The sequence below is a fragment of the Papio anubis genome, chromosome 4 (genome assembly GCF_008728515.1).
Source record: "Papio anubis isolate 15944 chromosome 4, Panubis1.0, whole genome shotgun sequence".
Lineage (NCBI taxonomy): Eukaryota > Metazoa > Chordata > Mammalia > Primates > Cercopithecidae > Papio > Papio anubis.
This window is the reverse complement of record NC_044979.1, coordinates 74565232-74589823: the sequence shown is the minus strand read 5'-3', so window position 1 is coordinate 74589823 and position 24592 is coordinate 74565232. Positions and strand designations below refer to the sequence as shown.

At 38.3% G+C, this 24592-nt stretch overlaps 1 protein-coding gene across 1 annotated transcript; it reads left to right on the top strand.

Annotated features, from left to right (window-relative positions):
• Window positions 1-9926: 9926 nt before the first annotated feature.
• Window positions 9927-23363, top strand: PDK4 (pyruvate dehydrogenase kinase 4). Its single transcript, XM_003896298.2, has 11 exons — window positions 9927-10660; window positions 11664-11805; window positions 13055-13126; window positions 13907-14091; window positions 14251-14337; window positions 14790-14867; window positions 17144-17220; window positions 19036-19134; window positions 19333-19443; window positions 19738-19851; window positions 21082-23363. Exons 1-11 carry the CDS (start codon window positions 10531-10533, stop codon window positions 21220-21222), a joined length of 1236 nt encoding a protein of 411 aa, XP_003896347.1. The 5' UTR covers window positions 9927-10530; the 3' UTR covers window positions 21223-23363.
• Window positions 23364-24592: the final 1229 nt, after the last annotated feature.

Sequence of the window (24592 nt, the reverse complement as noted above, 5' to 3'; positions counted from 1 at the left end):
GCTTTCAATGGCCAGAAGAGTGTGACAAGGATTTCTGTTTAAACTGAGATTTAGAGAACCCATGTTTCCTACCAGCTATATGACTCTGGTGACTTAACTCTTCTGCCTGCTTTTCCTCTGCAAGTGAAAATGTTGTATTAAATGAATGGTTTTCATGTTTTCCATTGACAGTCTCACTAAAGGATAGTTCTTCCAAATGGAAAGGGGAGGGTGGAGGTAGAGTGCTACTGTAGGGCAGAATACCCCACCAGCAGCTGCTGGGGCCCCCAGCCCAGTAATAACAGGGGTTGCATCTCCCAAATGTAATTCACTGATCCACTGATCTCTGGAGTCCTGTGTTGGGATGAATCCCAAGGCCACATCAGATCACACAGGAGAAGATGTTATGATCTATTATTACTGGTGGCAGCCAAGTTGGAGAGGGAAGGACTAACCACTTGCATAACATGTAATTGCTTAAACTAGTATTTTCAAACAAATGCAGAAAAATTAGTATGACATCTGGGTATCTGTCCTTTTACTGCCAAAAATGTAGATGTGCAATGCATTGCTCATAACAATAGGCCAGTGCACATAAATTGCAAGTAGTAAGGAATATTAATATAACTGACTGAATTTTCCCATTTTTACCTAGACAGTGAATGCAATGGTGATACAGCTTTGATGCCCCTGCACTGGGCTAAGCAACAAAATCAGAAAAGAAAGTGACCTCTAAAATTTGTCTTTCAGATGACCTGGTGCTTGACTGTGCTCCTTTTTATTATCTGAAACCCCAGAAAAAGTGGTCTAAGGAAGCCAGCCAGTGCTACACAAACCAAGGCTGGAACTTGGCAAAATCTGGCGTTTTCCAACCAAAAGAATTCTATTTGAACTCTGTGTGTGTAGTAGAGGATACAGGAAAAAGAAAGGTCCTATTCAGTGATAATCTCAGGAAATTCATGCAATGATCAGCAATCAGAGGAAAGGAACAGGCCACAAAACTGTAAGCAAAGTTTCATGATTCAGTATTAGTCCACAGAAGACAATGAGCAGGAATAGTAAGAGAGAAAGTTAATTGCAGGCTCTTCAGGTTTTAAGTCTCCAAGTCTCTTGGTATGCCTGAGCTTGTTAGAAATAGAAGGCAGGAAGTTCTCGTGCCATGGTTTTCAGCTCCATCAGGTCATTTAACGTCTTCTCTACCATCAGAGGAACAGGCAACCTACAGAATGGAAGAAAATTTTGCAATCTACCCATCTGACAAAGGGCTAATATCCAGAATCTCTACAAAGAACTTAAACAAATTTACAAGAAAAAAATCAAAAGACCCCATCAAAAAGTGGGCGAAGGATACGAACAGACACTTCTCAAAAGAAGATATTTATGCAGCCAACAGACACATGAAAAAATGCTCATCATCACTGGTCATCAGAGAAATGCAAATCAAAACCACAATGAGATACCATCTCACATCAGTTAGAATGGCGATCATTAAAAAGTCAGGAAACGACAGGTGCTGGAGAGGATGTGGAGAAACAGGAACACTTTTACACTGTTGGTGGGAGTGTAAACTAGTTCAACCATTGTGGAAGACAGTGTGGTGATTCTTCAAGGATCTAGAACTAGAAATACCACTTGACCCAGCGATTCCATTACTGGGTATATACCCAAAGGATTATAAATCATGCTACTATAAGGACACATGCACACGTATGTTTATGGCGGCACTATTCACAATAGCAAAGACTTGGAAGCAACCCAAATGTCCATCAATGGTAGACTGGATTAAGACAACGTGGCACATATACACCATGGAATACTATGCAGCCATAAAAAAATGATGAGGTCATGTCCTTTGTAGGGACATGGATGAAACTGGAAACCATCACTCTGAGTAAACGATCGCAAGGACAGAAAACCAAACACCGCATGTTCACACTCATAGGTGGGAATTGAACAATGAGAACAATTGGACACAGGGTGGGGAACATCACACATCAGGGTCTGTCATGGGTTGTGGGGAGGGAGGAGGGATAGCATTAGGAGAAATACCTAATGCTAATGACGAGTTAATGGGTGCAGCAAACCAACATGGCACATGTATACATATGTAACAAACCTGCACGTGTGCACGTGTACCCTAGAACTTAAAGCATAATACAAAATAAAAATAAAAAAAGAAATAGAAGGCAGGAGGGCTGCTGGCCCATTTCCTGGTCCCAATTTTGCCTTCCAAGTCAGTGTAAAGCCTATTTGGACAGATATTTGCCAACTTCCTCTGCCCATTCTCTTGCTACATCTATTTTCATTTCAACTTTTGGAATAACATTTATTTTCTTTACAATTCAGAGGTAACACATATTTCATGGCTTAACATTTGAAAACTCATTTAAAATGCAAATATAAATACTGGTAATTCCATTGCCCAAAAATAACCACTATGGATAATCTGATATATTTTTCTTCTGCATAGATTTGTGTATATGTTTGTGCATATAATATTTAAAATATTAACCAAGTGCGTTTTCCACCAATATTTCTTATGATCTCAACATCCTCTCCCCAATCTGGGCAGCTGCACCATGACTCACAGAAGGAGCCAAAAATACTTACACAAGTTTTGAGAAATCTGCTTTACTGAGGAATTGAGATACAGGTTTTCCTTTTTCTCAGATCCACAAAACCTATATGTGGTTTCTGTGATGCACCCCTAACCCCCTTTTTTGGCTCATCTGGGCTATCATCAAGTCTCCTCTAGTTTTTATTCTCTTTTGCACCCCTATAATCAGAGAGTCTCTTCTAGTTCAAGGGGCAATAGTGGGAAACCTGATGTGATTTATTGTGATTTCACTATGCTACAAATCCCCTCAAGAACTACACTTTTGAGACTCATTCCCTATGCCAAGACCTTAGAAAATAGCAGGAATAAAAATGGCTTCATGAGGGATTTAGGCAGACAGACCTGTGACAGCCTTGTAGAGTTTCTGTAGCCCAATGTGTTAAGGTCACAACAGAGGGGGCACTAAGGTAGATGGGGTATGAGAGTATGGTTCAGTATATTTCAGGAACAACAGAATGGAATGCTGTCCTTGGATCCAAGAACAACCAGAGCGACAAAGAGAGCCAGGCACAAATGGGTCTTTTGGATGGGAATGAGACATGATGGAGTGGCAATCTGCACGAACCAATAATCTAGGACTAGATTTCATAGGAATCATCTCAGTGGAAACTAGCATGGCTACTTGTCTACTTTCCCTGGTAACTTGGGCCTATATACACTCCTGGGAAAATAGATGCTGCTCCAGGGGAAAATAACAATAAAATCCCACATTAACCAAAAGACCTTTAATAGACATTATACTGACTTACAGGAAATCAAAAGTAAAGAAAATATCAACACGTGTACACTTGACATTTATGAATTGAAATTTGTAACCACTTTCTACACTTAGAATTTTTTTTTTTTTTTTTTTTTTTAGACAGAGTCTTGCTCTGTCACCCAGGCTGGAGTGCAGTGGCGCGATCTTGGCTCACTGCAACCTCCGCCCCCTGGGTTTAAGCAGTTCTCTGCCTCAGCCTCCCGAGTAGCTGGGATTATAAGCGCATGCCACCACGCCCAGGTAATTTGTGTATTTTTAGTAGAGATGGAGTTTCACCATCTTGGCCATGCTGGTCTTGAACTCCTGACCTCATGATCCACCTTTCTCGGCCTCCCAAAGTGCTGGGATTACAAGCATGAGCCACCGCATCAGGCCATATATTTAGAATAGTTTTAACAAAGGCTTAGTGGGTTTAACTAGAGTAGTTTTAATTAGACTTGCCAAGTGAGTGTAACAGAGAGAGAGAGTTAAGGGTTTTCTCAAGAGCCTAATTATAATGTTGGTTCATGGCGTCCATGCTGGATAAGAGGGGAAGAAAAGACATAAGAAGAATGAAGGAAAGTAAAATGGTAGCCTCAATGAGATCCAGAAAGGCTAAGGGGTATAGGAAGAAGTATTGGGTGTGGAAAGCTTTCAGACTATGATATCTGTGATAGAAAAGGGGGCATGGAGAGCAGAATTGAGCAGGGACAGGGATGCCAATATGACAAAGTCTCAGCTCGGGTCTCCAGACAAAGAATTCCCATCAGAGGGATCCTACATTGAGGAAAAATGGCCAGGTCCTTCTAGATGCTCCTCCATCACTGTGGGGCTGCCTGAGAAGGGCGTGGTCTCAGCTCAAATGCTGTCTGGATCCCAAAGATTCTGCAGCTGAAGGCTGTCAGCTAATTTCATTCCTTGCAACTAACGGCAAGCACTTCCTTAAAAGAAATCTCAGGGTAGACCTCAAAGCTGCTGCAAAAATCTATGTCGTTCATTATATCAGCTGCATTGTGTTTTAGTGCATGGGTGTATCATTTATTTACACTATGTGTTATTGTCGAAACAAGTTCTTTTTCAATTTTTGTTTTTACAGGTAATGCTACAATGAGCAATCTTGTACATATATCTTTATTCTCTCTGTCAGTAAAACCGTAGGATAAGTTGCTAGAAGTGAAATGGCTGAGACATGGGGTAGCTATCTTTAAAATTTCTATAGATTCTGCCAATTGCCTTCCAACAAAAACTTGCCAATTTCATCCCCACAAATAATATAGGAGAGTGTTCATTTCCCCAGGCCTTGCCAACAAGGAGATCTTACCAACCTTTTCTTTATTTGCCAGTCTAATATTAGAACAATGGTGTCTTATTATCTTTTTACTTTTTATTTTCCTATTCACTCATTAGTTTGAGCATGCTTTTATATGCTTAGTACACATTTGTTTTCCTTCTTCAGTAGTTTTTTCATTTCCTTTATTCACCTTTCCTTACTAACATCAAAGGCAAACATCAAACACAATTGAGAAATTTCTTGTAGGGGTAAAAACAATGCTTAACCTATATTTGAAACTGATGCAAAATTCTTCTTATCTTTCCATGAAAAGTCAAGATGTGCTAGCTTCAGGATTTGCTTCCTTTTCTTTCCAGATAACACTGGAGCCACAAGTGCAAAAAGAAGAATGAACCCATTTGCTATGATGTAGGGAAAAGATTTTGGCCTTGATATGAAACAAAGGAGGCCAAGAATGAAACAAAGAGCTGCTCTAGCAGGAACTATTGTGCACAGAAAAAAGTAAGATATAGCTGTAGGCTGATAGGAGAAGGGCATCTTGTATAAAGAAACCGGGGACAGAATCTCACCCATCTATCTTCACTTCTCAGCAAAGGCTTAATAGCCTTTGGGTTCTCATCTTGCCTTCACGGTAATTTAGTCATGACTCTCGTATGGTTTTTCATTAACTCAAAGTGTTCCCAAACAAACCCATCACTTGCACTACTGGTCCGTCCTCAGTCAACTTATCCTTTTCTCCTGACACTTTTGACTTCCCTGCTTCTATCAATAAAATCACCTCCTCCCAGCGGTACAGGTTTAGAATATTAGAGAACTTTAAAAAAATTCTTCTTTATCAGATTTGACAAAGCCTAGAGATACTACCAACAAATGGCTCTTTTCAGTCCCTCTCCTCGCTGCTCCAACACCTTTCTTCTTTGTCTTCTATGAATATCTGCTCCACCTTTATAAGTCAGATGACCTATCACTTCCTCCAAGGAAGCTCCCCTGGCTGCTGCTTGTCCCCCCAGTACACATACCGTATATGCAACATGCTATTTTTTAGATTATTTTCATGTCTTTCTCCCATCTTTGAAGACAAACTATGCCTTCTTCATCTTTATGTCCTCAGCATCAATCACAGTGTCTAGTACATAGTGGGCGTTCAATAAAGTTTAGTAGAATTATTTAACTGTTAACAAATTTGAACAGAAAACACATTGCTCCCTGATTTAAAGGCTTTAACAGTTCCCTGCTGCCTACTCTAGTAATCTCATAGTCCTCATACTAGCATTTCAGGCTTTCATGGGATAACTGAATCTTCCTTTCCCTCTGCCCTTAGGATACTCTAGACAGCAGCCAGATGAAACTAGTCATTATTTCTCCAATGTATCTCTAGCTCCTACATCTGTGCTTTTACTCAGTCTTGGACAATTTTCCCCACTGTCTACCAATTACTTGCCAAAATCTTGCTCATCTTTCTACAGCCATCTAGAATGCCAATTCTAGTAGTATTTCCTGATCCCCAACATAGCTCTTCCTCCAGACACCCCAGATCACGCTTAACATATCCACTGTCTGGCACCATCACTATTACCACCAATACCACCACAATCAAAATTGCCCATGGCATGAACCTTTCTTATGGGCTCTTTTTTAAATGCGTTTAATTATAGCATTTTACCCTGAGGATTAAATGAAAATCTAATAAATTAAAAAATAATTAGTTATTGTTTTCTATCATCTGCTAATAATCTGAGGTGCATGAGAGCAGACGTTTTTGCACCCATCAGGGCACCTACTCCAGCTCCTGGCACCTAGTATCCTCTAGGTTAACAGTAACTATAAGAAACATCAGAGACCAAATTTTGAGTTAGGTCCTGCTTTTCCCAATAGCTTCACCAATATGCTTTCACCAGTGTTCCCTCTCAACCCCAGTAGAAGCTCATTCCCTTTCTTTTAATTGTCATTTACTCAAGGAGACTTTCCCTGACCACCAAATCTAAGGTAGTTCCAGCCTATTACACTCTTCACAATCATTTTCTTCTTAGCCCTTGTCCTATCTTAACGTATAGGCTTATTGTCCATATGCTTTTGTAATGCCAATTTCCCCCACAAGTCTATCATCTCCATGAGGGAATAGATCATGACCACATGGTTCCCTACTGAAACAGCCATCTCTTACATAATGATTTGTCTATTACATATTCTGTAAATATATTCTCCAAGTCTGCTGTTCATATTTTAACTTTAATGTTCTATGGTCAAGTCTGTTAATCTTTCCATCATGTCTTTGGAGTTCCTGTTATGTGTATTTTAAATTGCTTTCTTGGAATATGATCCTAGAGGTGGAAAAATTGAATAGATGTCTCTTTAAGTGATCTGACCGATTTTGTCAAATTGGCCATCCTCCACCCTCTGGAAAAAGTGTGATTTGCATTCTGAAAGTTCTACTAGTGGCCTTATGTTATTAGATTTTTCCAGGCAAACTGAACAGAATTCATTTAATGCTAGGTAAGGTGCCCATGGAAATTTTAGGAATCAGGTATTGCAAGCAGGGATGTTATGTTCAGCATTGTATGCAAGGGAACAGCTTTGATTACTTCTTCTACTCCTTAGCATTAATCATTTAATAGTCTTCTCATGGTTTACTTTTACTCAAATGAATGCATGGATCTGTCATACCAATTGCCCCCAAATAATATTTTTGTTTCACCTCTGTCCCAACCAGATAACCTCCAAGATTTGTGTTCAACCTGAAAAGAGAAGTGCCACTCTTTTCTCAGGTCACTCTCTAATCATGGTAATACATAGCATCTTAGCCAACTGGGTAAACAACTTGACCTGACCTTTCTAGGCCAGCTATCATGAATGCTGCCAATTATAATAACAGTTCCCATCATACAGAAATGACACAGAAGAATGCAATGCACTGTGACAGTAACTTGGTAAATATTATTAGAAGGGATGACACAGAAACAAAATTTTGGCGACCTCAGTTCACATTTAGCCCTAAGTCATCTCTGTGAACATCATATGATTTCACCTGATTTTTAATCAACCCACAGCACATAGAGTAGTAATGCTGGGTAAAATGTACTTGGGGACATGGGACTTTCCTAAATTAGACTGCCTGTAATGCGTAATTCCATTGCCTTTTCTCTGAAAATCAAAGTATAATTCTTTGTAATATATATTTTTGCCTATTCCAGGTTCCACATACAGTGAGAAAAGCAAATGCATGCTTTACTTTTTACTTATGTTGTTAGGACCCAACCTAAGAAAAAGAAGGGATTTTTACCTTAAATTTACTTGCTTCATCAAAGAGATTCTTATTTAGTTTTTTGGCTACTTGAACACATTTCTTTGCTGCATTAAGCTATGCAAATATTTAATAAAGGATTCCAAGTACAAAAATATAAATAATAGTGGCATCAAAACCTGTCTACAAGTGGAGATGAAATTCCCCATATTCCCACATATTCCCACAACTATTTCAGCTTCAGATAAATGCTTGAGCTGTTGTGTTTTTGGTTGTTTTTCTGTCTCACTCAAGTGCAACTGCTAGAGTCTATACTTGGATCATCCCTCAATATTCTCTTAGAACCCAGGCCCCATCCTCTTCATTGGAAGATCATGAATATTGCATGTCTTCACACAACTGTTTCTCAAAGGTCTGAACAAAATATTTGGTCATAACAGAAAGTCCCAAATTCTAGACCATCTATAGGTAATGTATAGACAATGGGGGAAATAATAGGAGAGCTAATACGATGCCTCCACACAGGCCACATAACTGACAAAGGGTTTGCCAGGACTGTTTCAGATCCCTTGTAATGGTGGTTGATTTTAGAGAAGCAAAATTGATGCCTATTAGACATCCAAATGGAGAAACCAAATAGGCAATTGAATAGAAGAATCTGGATCTTGGAAGAAAGTTCGTGCTAGAGATAGAATGGGAAATCTGTCCTGTGATTTAATGCAGTCTCCTAGATGAAAAGGGCAAAGGATGACAGCAGAGCCTAGGATCACTCATGACTTTCACAGTGGCCCATTCTGCTTGTAAATGCAGGGGCAGGCTGGGCGCGATGGCTCACTCCTGCAATCCCAGCACTTTGGGAGACCAAGGTGGGTGGATCACTTGAGGTCAGGAGTTGGAGACCAGCCTGGCCAACATGGCGAAACCCCATCTCCACTAAAAATACAAAAATTAGCTGGGTGTGGTGACGTGTGCCTGTAATCCCAGTTACTCAGGAGACTGAGGCAGCAGAATTGCTTGAACCCGGGAGGCCGAGGTTGCAGTGAGCCGAGATGGCGCCACTGCACTCCAACCTGGGAGACAAAGTGTGACTCTATCTCAATAAATTAATTACTTAAAGTAAAATAAAATAAACGCAGAGGGATGAGGTCAAAAGGGGTCTTTTATAACAAATTATCATTTTTAACACCCCATTAGTTCCCATTCTATTACATTTGTAACCAAATCTCTTACTCCCAACTTTCCCAAACACGGTGGTTTCATTCCCTAGGCCTTTTAAGAGTGTCAGGAGAGGAAACGGAGGTTAGTATGAGACTTTTATGACAGGATAATGCGTCTCAACCACTGTCATTAATTTAATAAATACTGAGTAGTGAAAAAGTAGAAATCACAAAGATGTATCAGACAGGGTCCCTACCCTGATCTCTTTCAGGAAAGGAGGTAGTCAGAGAGGGATAATATAAAAACATAAATAGCTATGAAATAATACTATGAAAGACCAAGGCCTTATTTGGAAGAAGTGGGGAGAAGTAATCAAGGAAGACTTTTTGCAGCAGACAGCTTGTGCCAGACATTTGAGGGTAGAATGGAATGTCTCAGATAAAGATTTGGAGTAAGGACATTTCGTACAGGTCAGAGTGAACAAATTATCTGATCACAGCAAAAGGTAAGGCAAACTGACAAATTGATCCCTTTTTAATTTTGTTTTTAATTAATAGAACTAAACCTAACGGAAAGAATGTGTTGCCGGAGAAGAACGAATTGATGTGGCCTTTTATTACCACAGGAAAAAGTAAATGTATTTGGGCAGCCCCTCAAGTCTCAGCAAAAGGAACGTACAATTCCTCCCCTGTGCCGGTCTCTTCTGAAGAAAAGGGGGCGGTGGGGGTGGGGGCGCACGTCTTTAGGTTGTTTATTCCTTTCTCTCTGTCCAGTGGCAGAGAAGCCCATACTTTTGAACGCAGCTTGTTGGCTACTGTAAAAGCCCTGCTCTGAGAAAGGACCAATGAGCACTCGGAGCCCAAAGTCTTCGACACAGTTTGTGGCCAGGAGTGCTTGACGTTGAGACAGCCTCCGAGTTGTAAACAAGGACGAGCCTGGGCGGGACCCCAGCCCACGCGACTTGGAGCCCTGTCCCAAGAGGCTAATCTTAAGCCCACGTTGCCCCAGATACCTGCTTCTGCTTCCTCTTCCCTGTTCTTCCCACCCTATTCCCCTCACAGCCGCGGGCACCGGTGCCAGGGCACTCCGTGGTCACCGGGTCAGGCCATTTCTGCGGGGACCGCGGCCAGGGGGGCGGGGCCCCTACCTCTTTCTGTGATCTGATTGGCGCGGCCTGGAGTTCAGGGCGCGTCTCCAAGTTCCAGGGACTCCTCCTGTTTGGGACTCGGGGGGAGAGTGCGGGGAAACAAATAAAACCTCGGGCGGCGGCGGCTGGTGGGAAGACGCGAACTTAAGTTTCAACCCACTGCATCTCCGACTCGCTGCCCAGCCTCTTCACTCCGCGGCACCCTCAAACCCTAGCCCAGGCCCGGGCGCACGAGACAGCCGGCGCACCTGCAGTCCTCGCCCGGACGCGCCGCGCCCCCTCGGAACCAGGCTCTGCTGCGAGCAGCCTTAGCCCCTCAAGCGAGCCACAGTCCCTGCAAGGCCGGGTGGGCGTCAAGATGAAGGCGGCCCGTTTCGTGCTGCGCAGCGCTGGCTCACTCAGCGGCGCCGGCCTGGTGCCCCGAGAGGTCGAGCATTTCTCGCGCTACAGCCCCTCCCCGCTGTCCATGAAGCAGCTACTGGACTTTGGTGAGAGGGGACACAGGGCCCAAGCTGGGTCCTGGGGATGGGGAACTGCCTTAACTTTCAGCCTCGGGAGAGGGAGGCTAGGATCAAGCTAAAATAACTAGGGTTCACATTGCTGCTGAGCCCTGGAGCCTCGACGACAGCACACCTTTCCTTTTCCTAGATTTGGTTACTTTCTGACAGGGTGCCGCCAGGTCAAGGCCACCTACAAGCCTGCCTTCACTGGATAAGGTTTGACTTCATCTGCACACTCTTCTTTCTGACCCGTTCTTCCAGTCAAATTACTTTTTGCTTTCGGTCACCGCTTAACAGTGGACTGGAAACTTTTTCCCCTCCTTCACAGCATAGTACTGTTTGGAGAAGATTCTAAATGGTATTAAATAGCCTCAAATTAATAGATTTTATTCCTTGGCCACCGGCATCCTTCCACAGGGTACATCTCTCTGCATCCCTACAGATTTGTCTATCATTATAACTTTCCATATATTTGCATGATTGCTGAAAATATTTACACATTTGTTGCAATAATCTTATAAGGAAAGTTTCAAGGGTTTAAATGTGATATCATTGTTCTGGAAATATTACAGCTCCCACTCCAGCCTCTTATCCCCCATCTTTCATGTCCACACTCATTAAAGGATGTTGTGTTGTTGACATTGTGGTGTGACCGAATCCTGCAGTCTTTAAAAAATGCTAAGAACTGTGGGATATTCTTACTTCTTGGAAGTGAATCCTCTTCAAAAAGAGAAGACAATAATTATCCTGTATTTGTCACTTTTTAAAAGAAAGAAGGAAAGACGAAAGGAAAGGAAGGAAAATAGGAAGACAAGAGATAGTCAATTAAGAAGACAATCGCCCCTGAATTATCGATTAACAGTAACCCAACTGAGAGTGAAATATAATTTTATAATATATGTGTGTTCAATATTTGATAGTTAATGCTATTTAGATATATCATTTAGACACACCTTTTTCCCAAAAACTAAATTAATTTCGTTTATTATAGGTTCAGAAAACGCATGTGAAAGAACTTCTTTTGCATTTTTGCGACAAGAATTGCCTGTGAGGCTCGCCAACATTCTGAGGGAAATTGATATCCTCCCGACCCAGTTAATAAATACCTCTTCAGTGCAATTAGTTAAAAGCTGGTAAGTGGTGAACCATATTGAAGTCTCTAGTTTTGAAACAGTTACCTGGGTATGAATTCTTATACTATGTTAACATCATAATTGGAAAACAGGTGATCTGTCTGAACGGTAATTACTTTTGAAAGATGTAGGGATTTTAAAATTAATTTAGGATAAGTTATCATTAGGGAAGCTATAAAACTATAAACAGACATTTTTACCCTGAAAAAGTCGACTAATTTATAATAAAATTTTGAGTTCTAGGATAAATTGGAAAAATAATTGGCATGCAATTTTAATTTTCAATTATAGAAGAGTACTTTCAATAATAAGAGTTTGATATTGCAAAAGAAATCCTATGCCTAGAAACCAATTCAAATGACTACTATTGAGGGGAGGCCTAATCTTTGTCACTTACAAAGTGATTGGCAGAGTGGGCTCTGGGTTCAAATCCTGCCTCTGTCACTTCTAGTTGTGGAATCCTTGGCAAGTGTCTTAAACTCTTTATTGCCATTGAATTATTATTCCCATCTCTCATTAAGGAGAGTAAAGTATATGCCTCAGAGGGATGTTTGAGTGTAATGAAATGAGATAATCCATAAAAAAAAGAAAAAAAACCCACTTAGGACAGTAGCTGGCACACAGCCAGCAGTCAGTGTCAGTTGTTATAATCTCATTTTATAAATGAAGATACTGATGCTTAGAGATGGTAGGTAACCCCAAACAGCAAATTTTTGGATCACAGAAGCGAGATATGCACAGGTGGCAGACATGCATGAGAGCCTTATCTTAATCCACTGACTGCACAGCCTTTTGTTCATTGATTCAAGAAATACATGTATTATATACCTATAAGACAATTACAATCTAAAACATATTCAATGTGTAGTATTTACTTTTGCAGTCAAGACTTATACTCTTCTATGAATGAATGTAGTAGAAAAAAATAAAAAGCTTTAAAAAAGTTATTTCTAAGTATTATTGCTAGAAGAAATGAAAATATTTGCCAAATAAAATAGTCAGGAAACTGAATACTGACCTGAAATAGTTAAAGAAACATTTTGCGTTAAATTTTAAGTTTGAAAGTCAAGGATTAAAAATTATAGCATTTTAAATTTTTATTATTTTCCAAATGTTCTGGAGGAAAGTTTTAATTTTGAACATAATGCTTACTTTCTCTTTTAAAATTATTTGAAAAAGTTATTCTATTTTCAGCCATTTGTATCTGACTGTTAATTTTAAAACTTAAAGCATGCCTGTTTCTTTACAGGTATATACAGAGCCTGATGGATTTGGTGGAATTCCATGAGAAAAGCCCAGATGACCAGAAAGCATTATCAGAGTAAGCTCTATGCATTAGAATAAATGTTTAAAACTTTGGTTCTTTCCAGACAAATTCCTAAGATATTTTTAGACCTAAATTAAAGGAACTCAGCTCTGAATAATAAATCACTACCCCCTTACACATGACAAGTTTTGGCTTGTTGGTTTTTTGGAAGTGAAGAATACAGCATTGAAAATGATGCTAAGTGTGAAGAAATGATGCTAAGTGTGAAGAAATGATGCTAAGTGTGAAGGGGACTCATTTTTGTTCCCCCTAGGGAGACCTATTTTTACTATAAATTTACTCCAATGATTAGATGTGCAGGAGGATTTACCATTACATAATTTTAATACATTTCAGTGTCATTGGAGATTAAACATTTTTTTTCAGAGTAACTGATAGTTTCTAGCTACCTAAATAAGAATCTTTTCTAAATCTGACAAGAAATTTTGAAAGTTTTTTACAATGGCATTCTAGAGTCATCTCTAGAATGATGATATTAGATATTAATCGTTAGTTTATAAAGAGAAGACTTAATGAATACATCTGATGAATGCATTGGTTATAAGGCTAATAGTTTTACATATAAGCTAGAAACAAAATGAGTCTGTTTATGAAATTATCTCCTCTAGTGGAAGAATCTGTGATGAGATTACTAATAAAGGACTAACGTTTTATCATTTGATTTGTTCACATGAGTAATGCAAAAAGATCTTTAGCCTTCTGTGAAGTAACCTAAGGAGTATAAGTGAATGAAATGTATTTGAACTTTTACTAACCATAAATATTGTGGCTTAGCTTTGTAGATACACTCATCAAAGTTCGAAATCGACACCATAATGTAGTCCCTACAATGGCACAAGGAATCATAGAGTATAAAGATGCCTGTACAGTTGACCCAGTCACCAATCAAAATCTTCAGTATTTCTTGGATCGATTTTACATGAACCGTATTTCTACTCGGATGCTGATGAACCAGCACAGTAAGTTAGCTCATCATGATCATGGTATATTGACATGGGTGTAGAATATAAGGCATACTATGACTAGATGTTTCACTAATCAGCAGGTCACATTCTCAGTGGTAGTACTAATCACTATCCTGAATTTTATAACAATATTTTGTTTTTATTTTTCAACAGTTCTTATATTTAGTGACTCACAGACAGGAAACCCAACCCACATTGGAAGCATTGATCCTAACTGTGATGTGGTAGCAGTGGTCCAAGGTATGTTCTATATTTCTGCATTTCGCTTATTGAAAATGTACACTGTATGATTGACATATCTATAATTGAGGTGACTCTGCGAATGAATTTATGTTCACAGAGTGTTCCATTTTATTTTATAAATGTTATCTTCAAGGTCCTTTCCTTTTGAGAGTCAACAGTATAAACATTCCTTTAAAATATTATTTAAAAATCCAAATATAAGTGACTAACTTGCCATATTTTATATATTGTATTTAATCTCTGAAGTGCACATATTTGTATTGCTAAAACTGCAGTGCAAACACTGTCTTAATTTTTCTTCAATAAAATATTAAAATATATTTTTATGTACATAAACCTGTACTTTAGTGCATATTTTATAGTAGGGCGATACAGACACTGAAGATTAATTGAGAACTGTACTTGGCATAAATTCATTTCATTGTTATAAAAAACAACTTCTATTCCAGATGCCTTTGAGTGTTCAAGGATGCTCTGTGATCAGTATTATTTAACATCTCCAGAATTAAAGCTCACACAAGTGAATGGTAAGTTTTAAGTAAAATATATTTTAACCTATGGAAAATTCTGTATTCTCCTAATACGATTTTTTTTTGTAAATATAAAGCAACTTCTGTGTTCCTTTTTTCTCTTGCCTAGAGTTTGTACACATTTTTTTTTGAAGACAAGGTTCTCTTTAACTGTCTCAACTGGAAGGCTCCAATTCTGCCTATTCAGTTGCTAATGAGGATTCATAAAGAAGAATGTTTTGAACAAATAATATGGGATTAAAGTAGCAACTATTTTCCAATATCTTAGATCAAAGAAAGATTACTTGCGGTAGAATATGAGGGATAAGGAGACCAGAAGTAGGGAGGATATAGCTGTGGAAATATCCTCTTAAAGAGGTTACCCATAAGACCTGGAAACAAAAATACTTTAAATTTCACTGCAAGAAATAAGCCAGTGACAGATGCATTATTCCACTTATATGAGATGCCTAAAATAGTCACACTCACAGAAGCAGAGTGGAATGGTAGTTGTCAGGGGCTGTGAGGAAGGGGAAAATGGGGAGTTGCTATCCAACAGATGTAAAGTTTCAGTTACACAAGATGGATAAATCCTAGAGTTCTGCTGTTCAACATAGTGCTTATAATTAACGATATTGTATTGTACACTTAACATTTTGTTAAAAGGGTAGATCTCATGTTAAATGCCTTCACCCTAATACAAAAAAAAAAAAAAATTTGCACTATTGGTTTAGACTACTGTTCTGGAAGGAGAACATACTTCAAAAAGCTTCAACTCAGCTGGGTTCAGTGGCATACACCTGTAATCCCAGCATTTTGAGAGGCCGAGGTGCAAAGACTGCCAGAGCCCAGGAGTTCAAGACCAGCCCAGGCAATAAAGGGAGACACTGTCTCTACAAAAAATAAAAATTAGCCAGGCACGGTGGCACACACGTGTAGTCCCAGCTGCTCAGAAAGCTAAGGTGGAATGGTCACTTGAGACCAGGAAGTCAAGGCTGCAGTGAGCCGTGATTGTCCCACTGCACTCCAGTCCAGGTGACAGAGTGAGACCCTGTCTCAGAAAAACAAACAAGCAAAACTTCATTTCTGACAAGGTCTTCCCATACTGTCTGAATGACTGAAGTGATTACATGATGAATGAAAGGCACTATTTTCACCCCTTCCCATTCTGTTCTGGTAAATAGTTGCATCTTAAAACAGTATATTTAAATTGGAATTACTTCTTTTTTCTATTTAAAGTAAACATCTTTCTCAAGTAATATTTATACAGCAACAGTTTGTTTATGGTGAGAGTTTAAATCAAGTTGCTCAAAGAGTAGCCTAACAGATTAGGGACATGCAAATGTAAGTAAACACTAAACTAAAAGTAGAAGAGCAAATAAAGAATGGAACATATCTCTGAGCATAAACAGGGTTGTTGCATAATACTAGTAGATAAACTGCTCCAACTGTTTGACAAAATAAACAGGGGCTTGTGCCAGACCTTGTGTTTTCTGATTCAACTTTGCCAAGGCCTGGAATACTGAAGAATAATACTTTTATTTTTCTTTTATGTTTTGTTTTCTAATTTTATTTTACTTTTTATTTTTCTTTTCAAAAAGCATTAAGAGGTTTTTGTTTCTCTGTTTTCTTTATCCTCTTGGTAAAATTTGAGCATATTTAGCATATAAGATTTAATGTTTGGGTGATACAAAAAAACAAGAAAAATCAGGTGTATTATTTTACCATGCACTAAAAATATGAAAATTATAGTTAGCATTAATTTCAATATTATGCTATAAGCACAGTTTTTCCCTTCTATCTTAAAATACATATAATTTTGACTCTGAAATTGTCCAGTACAAAAATGGTGAAAATAGAAATAATCCACAAAATCTAATTTGTAGCACTATTCTTCCACACTTACCCAACTTCATACATTTGTGGAGAAATACAAAAATTAATCATATGGAGCAAGGTGGTTCATGCCTGTCATCCCAGCAGTTTGGGAGGCTAAAGCTGGAGCATCGCTTGAGGCCAGCAGTTTCAGACTCACCTGGACAACATAGTGAGACCCCATCTCTACAAAAAAACAATTAACCAAAGAATACTATGTAGCAACTACAATAACATTTTGTACATAAGCCAGTAGTATGTACTGTTTAAGCGGGAAGGTTCTAGGGCAGGATTTGGGGAGGGAGAAGATAGAGAATATGCCAACCCTCTTGAAATCTAAAATGTCAATCACATGAATGTGGTGGTTTATTTTAGTGAAGTATTTGTTTACAAAATCTTCATGAATTTTATTTTTCTAGGAAAATTTCCCGACCAACCAATTCACATCGTGTATGTTCCTTCTCACCTCCATCATATGCTCTTTGAACTATTTAAGGTACGATACTTCACAATAATTGAAATTTTACCTTTTAAAAAGGTTTAACAGTTATATTTTTATCTCCTTTATTATTTGCCACAAAACAGGAGCCTCAATATCTTTTCCCAAGAATGCTTCTAGTCCTCCTAGGAGAAAGTAACTACACAGTCAATGTTTGACGAAGTACATGTAGCTCATTGTAGCATCAACACGTATTTGAGAATGCATCATACAATTCATGATGTGTCAATGCTTTAGAGCCAAGAAGAGGTTCCTACTATTTTTTCAGGTGTCCATCAAAGCACCAGTCATTTATTCATTCATTAAGAGAGGTCATGGGGTGAATGTTTCAGTGAATAAGGCCTTGTTACCTCCACCCCCACAGGCTGGTCCAACTCCAAACTCAGAGGTTCAGGTCCAGAATTCCTGTAGGTGGCATGGCCCCATTCAGAGTCCAGAATGTGCTCAGAGCAAAGTCAGTACTTCCTTCAATCATCTACTTTAAAGTGCATATGAATCACATGGGGACTTTGTTAAAGTGAAAATTTTGATTCAGGAAGTCTAGAGTTGGGCCTGAGATTCTGAATTTTGAATAAGCTAAGGGGTGATGCTGCTGGTCCAAATGCACACTTTTCTTAGCAGGCCTGTTGAGCTGTCTTCTCAAACTGTAGTGTGCATTAGAATCGCCTGCAGGACTTGTTAAAACACAGATTCTTGGGCTCCACCCCAGAGATTTTGATTCTTTAGGTCTGAGAATGTGCATTTCTAACAAGCTCTCAAAGGGTACAGATGTTACTGGTCTGAGGCAGCCTGGTGCTAAGAATCAAATCCTTTCATGCGTCCTAAGATCAAATTAAATTAAGATCAAATTGAACTTAAACCAAAAAATAGAAAAACACCTTAAGCTTTTAGATGCTTCCCAAGAGTCCCCTGAATTGGAGAGAAGGCAGGCTAAAAAAAGTGAAATCTGGCTCTAATTCTGACATAACTCTTTCCGGAACTTCCCGTTTCCTAACTTATTCTAATATTACTGCTGTGAGGTATTGATTGTACTACAAACATCTGATCTACTTTATTTCACTCCAGCTAATGACTAGAACTTAATATTATATAACACCAGAAAGCAGAAAGCGGATAGGTGGTGAGAAAGGAAAATGGGTTAAGAAAACCAAGACTGTATCTGTATGATATTCAGCCAATAGACTGAAAACTTCTTTTAGTTTGCTCTGTGTTAAAGGACAAAGGATACTTTTTCATTGATTTGATCTATTTTTAAGTTGAATGATGCAACTCATAGAGTTATTTTGCCATCATTGGTGAAAGTTAGATGATAATCAAATGCAAACTGAAATTTAATTTAGAATTATCAACTGTCCTCTTAAATAGTAACAACCTTTTCACAGCAAGTTTTATAAAAGCCAATAAATTGGTTCAGTGATTCACTGTTCATTTGTTATGTAATAGTCTTTGGTGCTTGGATGTAAAATGTAATGGAAAGACAGAAAAGGGAGAGCTAGGAAATGGACTATAAAAACCAATTTCCACATTTAAATTAAGCTTACAAATAAGAACTTGACAGCTAGCAGAATTGTTTTTCCATTAGACATTACTCCCAGGAGCTATATTACACAGTAAATGAATATTTTTCATTATACATCCTACATGACACATTCATAAATGGCTATTTACAAAGCTGTTTTACTACTAACTTAAAAAAATAGGAACTTTGAATTACCCTCCCTGTGCTACTTTTATTTTAAACATTAAAAAAACAGATATTTATTGTCCCTCATTCCTCTGCCATTGAATTCCTTACGGTTTGGTTTCCTTTAGAATGCAATGCGGGCAACAGTTGAACACCAGGAAAATCGGCCTTCCCTTACACCAATTGAGGTGATTGTTGTCTTGGGAAAAGAAGACCTCACAATTAAGGTAACCATTCTCTGTCTTTCTTTTGGGTGTCTCTTGAGAGAATTAAATAGGGTCAATTGTAACAAAGCTCTCTGCTTTTTGCAATAGATAACAGTCATAGATGCCAGGTGCTTTTTAAATGAAGGAAAGCCATTTTTATTTAGACAAATAGACATTGTTTTTAATGTGTGGCTCTGATGACTTGTTTGTTTGTTTTAGATTTCAGACAGAGGAGGTGGTGTTCCCCTGAGAATTATTGACCGCCTCTTTAGTTATACATACTCCACTGCACCAACGCCTGTGATGGATAATTCCCGGAATGCTCCTTTGGTAAGAACAATTATTTGGCTAAATTAATCTCAGCCACCTAGTTCTAAATGTAGAGCAAGGATTGCAAGGGATTATTTAGACAAGTTGATCAATTTAGTAAAATTAGACATGAAGGATATGAGAATGCAGGATAAAGCAAGCTAAAAATGGTGAAACAAGGGGTGTCTGATTGGAAGTAGAAGATATTTATTTAGGTTCTAGGACATTAGTATCAGTGAGGACAGTAATTTCCTATTTGTTTGTATTTCATTGATCGCGTACACTTCTTTACCTGATAACATCTCTCTTCTCTAGGCTGGTTTTGGTTACGGCTTGCCAATTTCTCGTCTCTATGCCAAGTACTTTCAAGGAGATCTGAATCTCTACTCTTTATCAGGATATGGAACAGATGCTGTCATCTACTTAAAGGTATCCCTTGAATTCAATAGCAAAATCCTATTTCTAAAACCATTGCTGCTTTTATAGCCCTCAGTGCTATGGTCCAGAGTGAATTCCCCAAACTGAGTTAATGCAAATGACCACAGGTCATTCTATTCTGTTTCTGGGTGTGTGTACATTATTTAATATGATAACTTACCAAAGAGGAAGCTGGGCCATACTACCTGCCTCAAGTGAAGCAAAATTGCTTCCTGAGAAGTGTTAATACATTACCAAAGTTTCAGAATGAGGACATGCTAATGCAAAGTTTTTAAGGCAACTCCTTTTGGCATCTATGAGAGTAGCTGTACTTTTATTTTACTTAGATTTGTGGGAAGTATATGCTAATAATGTTCCAGCCTGAAAAAATAACAGGTATCAAGATACTCAGGACCTTAAGCTGACCTTGTTAGAAATCCTGGGAAAGGAAAGCTGACTGTTCGCAAACTGTCAGTGGGGTGCCAGACATTCACTGTTTGAACTTAAAAACTTGGTGCATGTTGGCCGGTCACAGTGGCTCACGCTTGTAATCCCAGCACTTTGAGAGGCTGAGGCGGGTGGATCACGAGTTCGGTAGTTCTAGACCAGCCTGGCCAACACAGTGAAACCCATCTCTACTAAAAATACAAAAATTAGCTGGGCATGTTGGCGGGCGCCTGTAACCCCAGCTACTCAGGAAGCTGAGGCAAGAGAATCTCTTGAACTCAGGAGGCAGAGGTTGCAGTGAGCCGAGATGGTGCCCCTGCACTCCAGCCTGGGGCAACAGAGCTAGACTCCGTTTAAAAATAATAATAAATAAAACTTGGTGCATGTTTTTCTGTTTCTGGTAAAGCCTCAATTTCTTTGTTAAGAGCACTGTCTTGATTCTGTTCATCATTTGCCAACTATTTCAACTGAAAATATATTTACAGATATTAACAACTAAAACATTAAACTTTCAGGCTCCCATTTTTTGCACTGGAATTACTTGCCAAATGGCCTTTGATCACCTGAAACAGTTAATGTATTCACTTCTTAAGTGAGCAAAAGCCTTCAAACTATTGAGAAAGAGCAATAGACTGAGTGCAGACACCACTGTGCTCTTATTACTGTATCAATTAAATGAATGTATTTGAGTGTTTGGATACTTACCTCTGAATGTATTTTGAATAATAACTTCAAGTGCAAATTATGCCATGCATAATGTCTTTGGTCTCATGTTTTTCCCCCCTTTTCTTTTAGGCTTTGTCTTCTGAGTCTATAGAAAAACTTCCAGTCTTTAACATGTCAGCCTTCAAACATTATCAGATGAGCTCTGAGGCTGATGACTGGTGTATCCCAAGCAGGGAACCAAAGAACCTGGCAAAAGAAGCGGCCATGTGAAGAGGGACACTCAAGACACTTTATGGGATCAAAGTGGGTCTGCACCAGTGCTGCTTCCTGAATGTTTGTGTGTTAACCCTTGTTTCCTCCACAACAAACAACAGCAACGAAAACTCCTTAATCAGAACACTGATCCAATGAGGATTGGAGCTTGTTTCTGTGACCCAGGAGAACTTAGTGCAAGACTACAGGAGTTAACAGATGGTCAGCTCCTTATTTTTTTATGTAGAATAACTCATGAGTTTATATAAAATCCCAAAGAAATAAGCCTCAGTTTTCCATCTGTTTTTGATAACAAGAATGAGAAAGGGAGTGAGCATGAAGATGGCAGTTAGCAGTTTCAATAGACTAATATTTTAGGCCTCTTGTTCACATCAAAAGATATTGGTGTCAGAATACCAGCATTTTCCTGCCATGCAAAGGATTAAAACTTAGTTTACACTATGTGGTTAGAAATGTATGTAAATGTACATTTTGAACATATTTATGTGCTCTGGAAGGAAAGGCTGGTGACTAAAATAAGGTTTACGCTGAAAGAGGAGGAATTTTATTCAAAGCATTCAAACATTTTATTCAAATGTTTCAAAATTCAAAACATTTTATTCAAGGTTGCAGTGAAGGCATCAACTTATGTAAAATCTCAGAAGGAAGGCTCCTCTGATAAAAACACAGCTCCTTTATTATGCTGCTTTTCCTGTTTACTTTACACACTAAGTGAACACTTATTGTCAGGTGCCTGGTCTTGAGTGAATTGTTAGATGTGCACTGAACTCAGGATGTTGGGGATTGGAGAGAGAATTGCCAAAGTAACAGCAAAAATATCTCTTACTTTGCTTTGCTTATAAATAAGTCAGCAGATTGGAAAAACTAGTGTTAGTGAAAGAAATCACATGTTCAGAGCCTAACTCAGTAAGAAGGGCTTTTCTCTATCCTGAAATGATGGTAATCCAAAGGCATCCATTTTCTAGGCTTAAAAGATATATTTTTGATATATTTAATTATATTCTGTACACTCCAGCATTAATATGTCTATTTAAAAATTTCTAATTCGCAAGTGACTCAAGAACATTAGAATTTAAGTACCTTTTAGAGTGATTTTTTAAAACAAATAGCCTGGATATAAGAGATTCTCATGTGAGCATGCTTTCATTTGTGAATCATTGTGACCGAGAGCTAATGAATGACACCGAAATGCATATGGTATTTTTGCGAGAGTTAAGGTATAATTTGAAGTTTGGCAGGCAGTGGCACTGAATACTCTTAGAGAAGAAGGAAGGGAAAAATGAAAGAAGGCAGGAAGGAAAGAAAGGATATAGGTAGAGAGGGAAGCAGAAGGCAGGCACTTTTCTATTTTCCCCACAAATTATTTCAAAAAAAGTCTGTATTTTCATGCATGTGTCATTGGCAAGAGGAAGAGCTGGTGTTTTTGAAAGCAGTATGGATTATTTAAATGGCTCTCACTCTTACAAGATGGTAGGCTTTTATGAGATAAACTTATCTGTGTCAATTAACATTTAAACTGGCATATAGAAAAAAAGGAGGATTTTCTGCATTGTAAGATAATCAGTATGGTTTATATGTTGAATTTGACATGTGTGTGTAATTTTGTGGTGGCCTAGTGTTGTGGTGCTTCTGGTAATGGTAATAGAAGCTCAACTATTTTTTTGTGGATTTCAGATTTTATCATCAGAAGTCCTAGACAGTAACATTTCTTAATGGTGGAAGTCCAGCTCGCATTTCTGATTATACAAAACAGTTTGCAGCAGGTTATTTGTCATTTCAGTTTTTTACTGAAATTTGAGCTAAACATTTTTACATGTAAATACTTGTATTTACCAAAGATTTAAATCAGTTGATTAATTAATTAACCTAAACACTGTGAACTATCTTTAAAACACTAGAAAAAAGAAACGTTAGTATCTCAATTACATTAACGGTGCAAATGGACTTTGATAAAATAGAAATAATCTACATTGGTATTTGTGAAATCTGTGGAAGAGCTTTAGGGTTTCTAGTAGAAGGATACTGAATACTCAGGCCCACTTAAATTATTAATGTATACATTGTGTGTTTATCTTTATGCTATGTACAGAGAAATGTGATAATTTTTTATAATAAATATTTTTTATGATAATAGAAGACATTGTCTTTTAAAGTTCTTTTCTCGCTTTACCTCAAGGTACTAAGAATTTGAGTTAAGATAACACAGTACAATGGTGTGCTTGCCTATAAATTTGTATACAATAATCATTTTTGCAATGCATATGTTCTCTGCATATTTCTGTAAATTTAAGGTTTCATTTTATGTCTGGGTTTGCATACAAACAATGGAGTACCAAAATAATTAGATAACTTAGGTTCCCAATGACTTCTGGATTAAATGTCAGAGTAATAATAAGGTGGAAATAGGATAGAAATTACTAAGTTAAATTGTGGTATGTATTATCTTTGCTCTCTTTAGTGCTTTTCTTTACTATTTTAATCCTACTTTATCATTAGACAACATTCTTTGCCCACCTTCCTAATGCCCTTATTGGCAAGGTTCTACAAATGGGTGACTGGGGTGGGGAGGAGGGAAGGGAAGGAGGGAAGAAAAGGAGGAAAATAGATTAGAATTAAATGATAACAGTGGAATGAGTTTGCCATAACTAAATTATAAATCTTGTCAAAATAATCATATTTGAATAAAAAATGCCATTAGCCTAAGGCATTAGACCCTAAAAATCCTATAGTAAGGTTGACATTTTACTAAAATACCTTTAGTGAAGTTGACAGTGAGACTCTCTATTTCCTTGACTGTCTTCATTTTTTCTGCTTCTGTTGAGGAAGCACTGCACCATGCGTAGCTAAGAGGAGCACGCACCTGCACACATGCACAAGATCTAGCTGTACAGTTTCTTGGACAAAGCTGCCAGGGAAGTAGGGAGTTAGTGCACTCCACAGTCTTAGAATCTTCACTCATGTTCTCTTAATAAGTGTAAAACTTTGAATCCTACAACTCTCCATGTCTGCACACATATATCTGACTCAAGTCAATGTGTATGCTCCAAAGGAAACTAATTTTCAAGTACCATCAAGTGGGCCAAATTTCCACCAAAACTATCTTTAGACCACTTCTCTCAAATTCCACATTTGGCTAGGAATAGTGTTTGATCTCAACCACCAATGCATATGCAAAGAGAGAGAAAGAGATCATTGTGAGCTAGTAACCTGGGCATCAATCGTGATAATTCCTTTATTCTCCTACTATACTTTCAGGGATGCACTTACATTTAGATGTATACCAACACTGAAAATGTGTGTGAAATCTCCTGATCATCTTGGTCTGTCCTGGTGGAAGAATTAAGAGACTTTTATAATTTCATAAAAG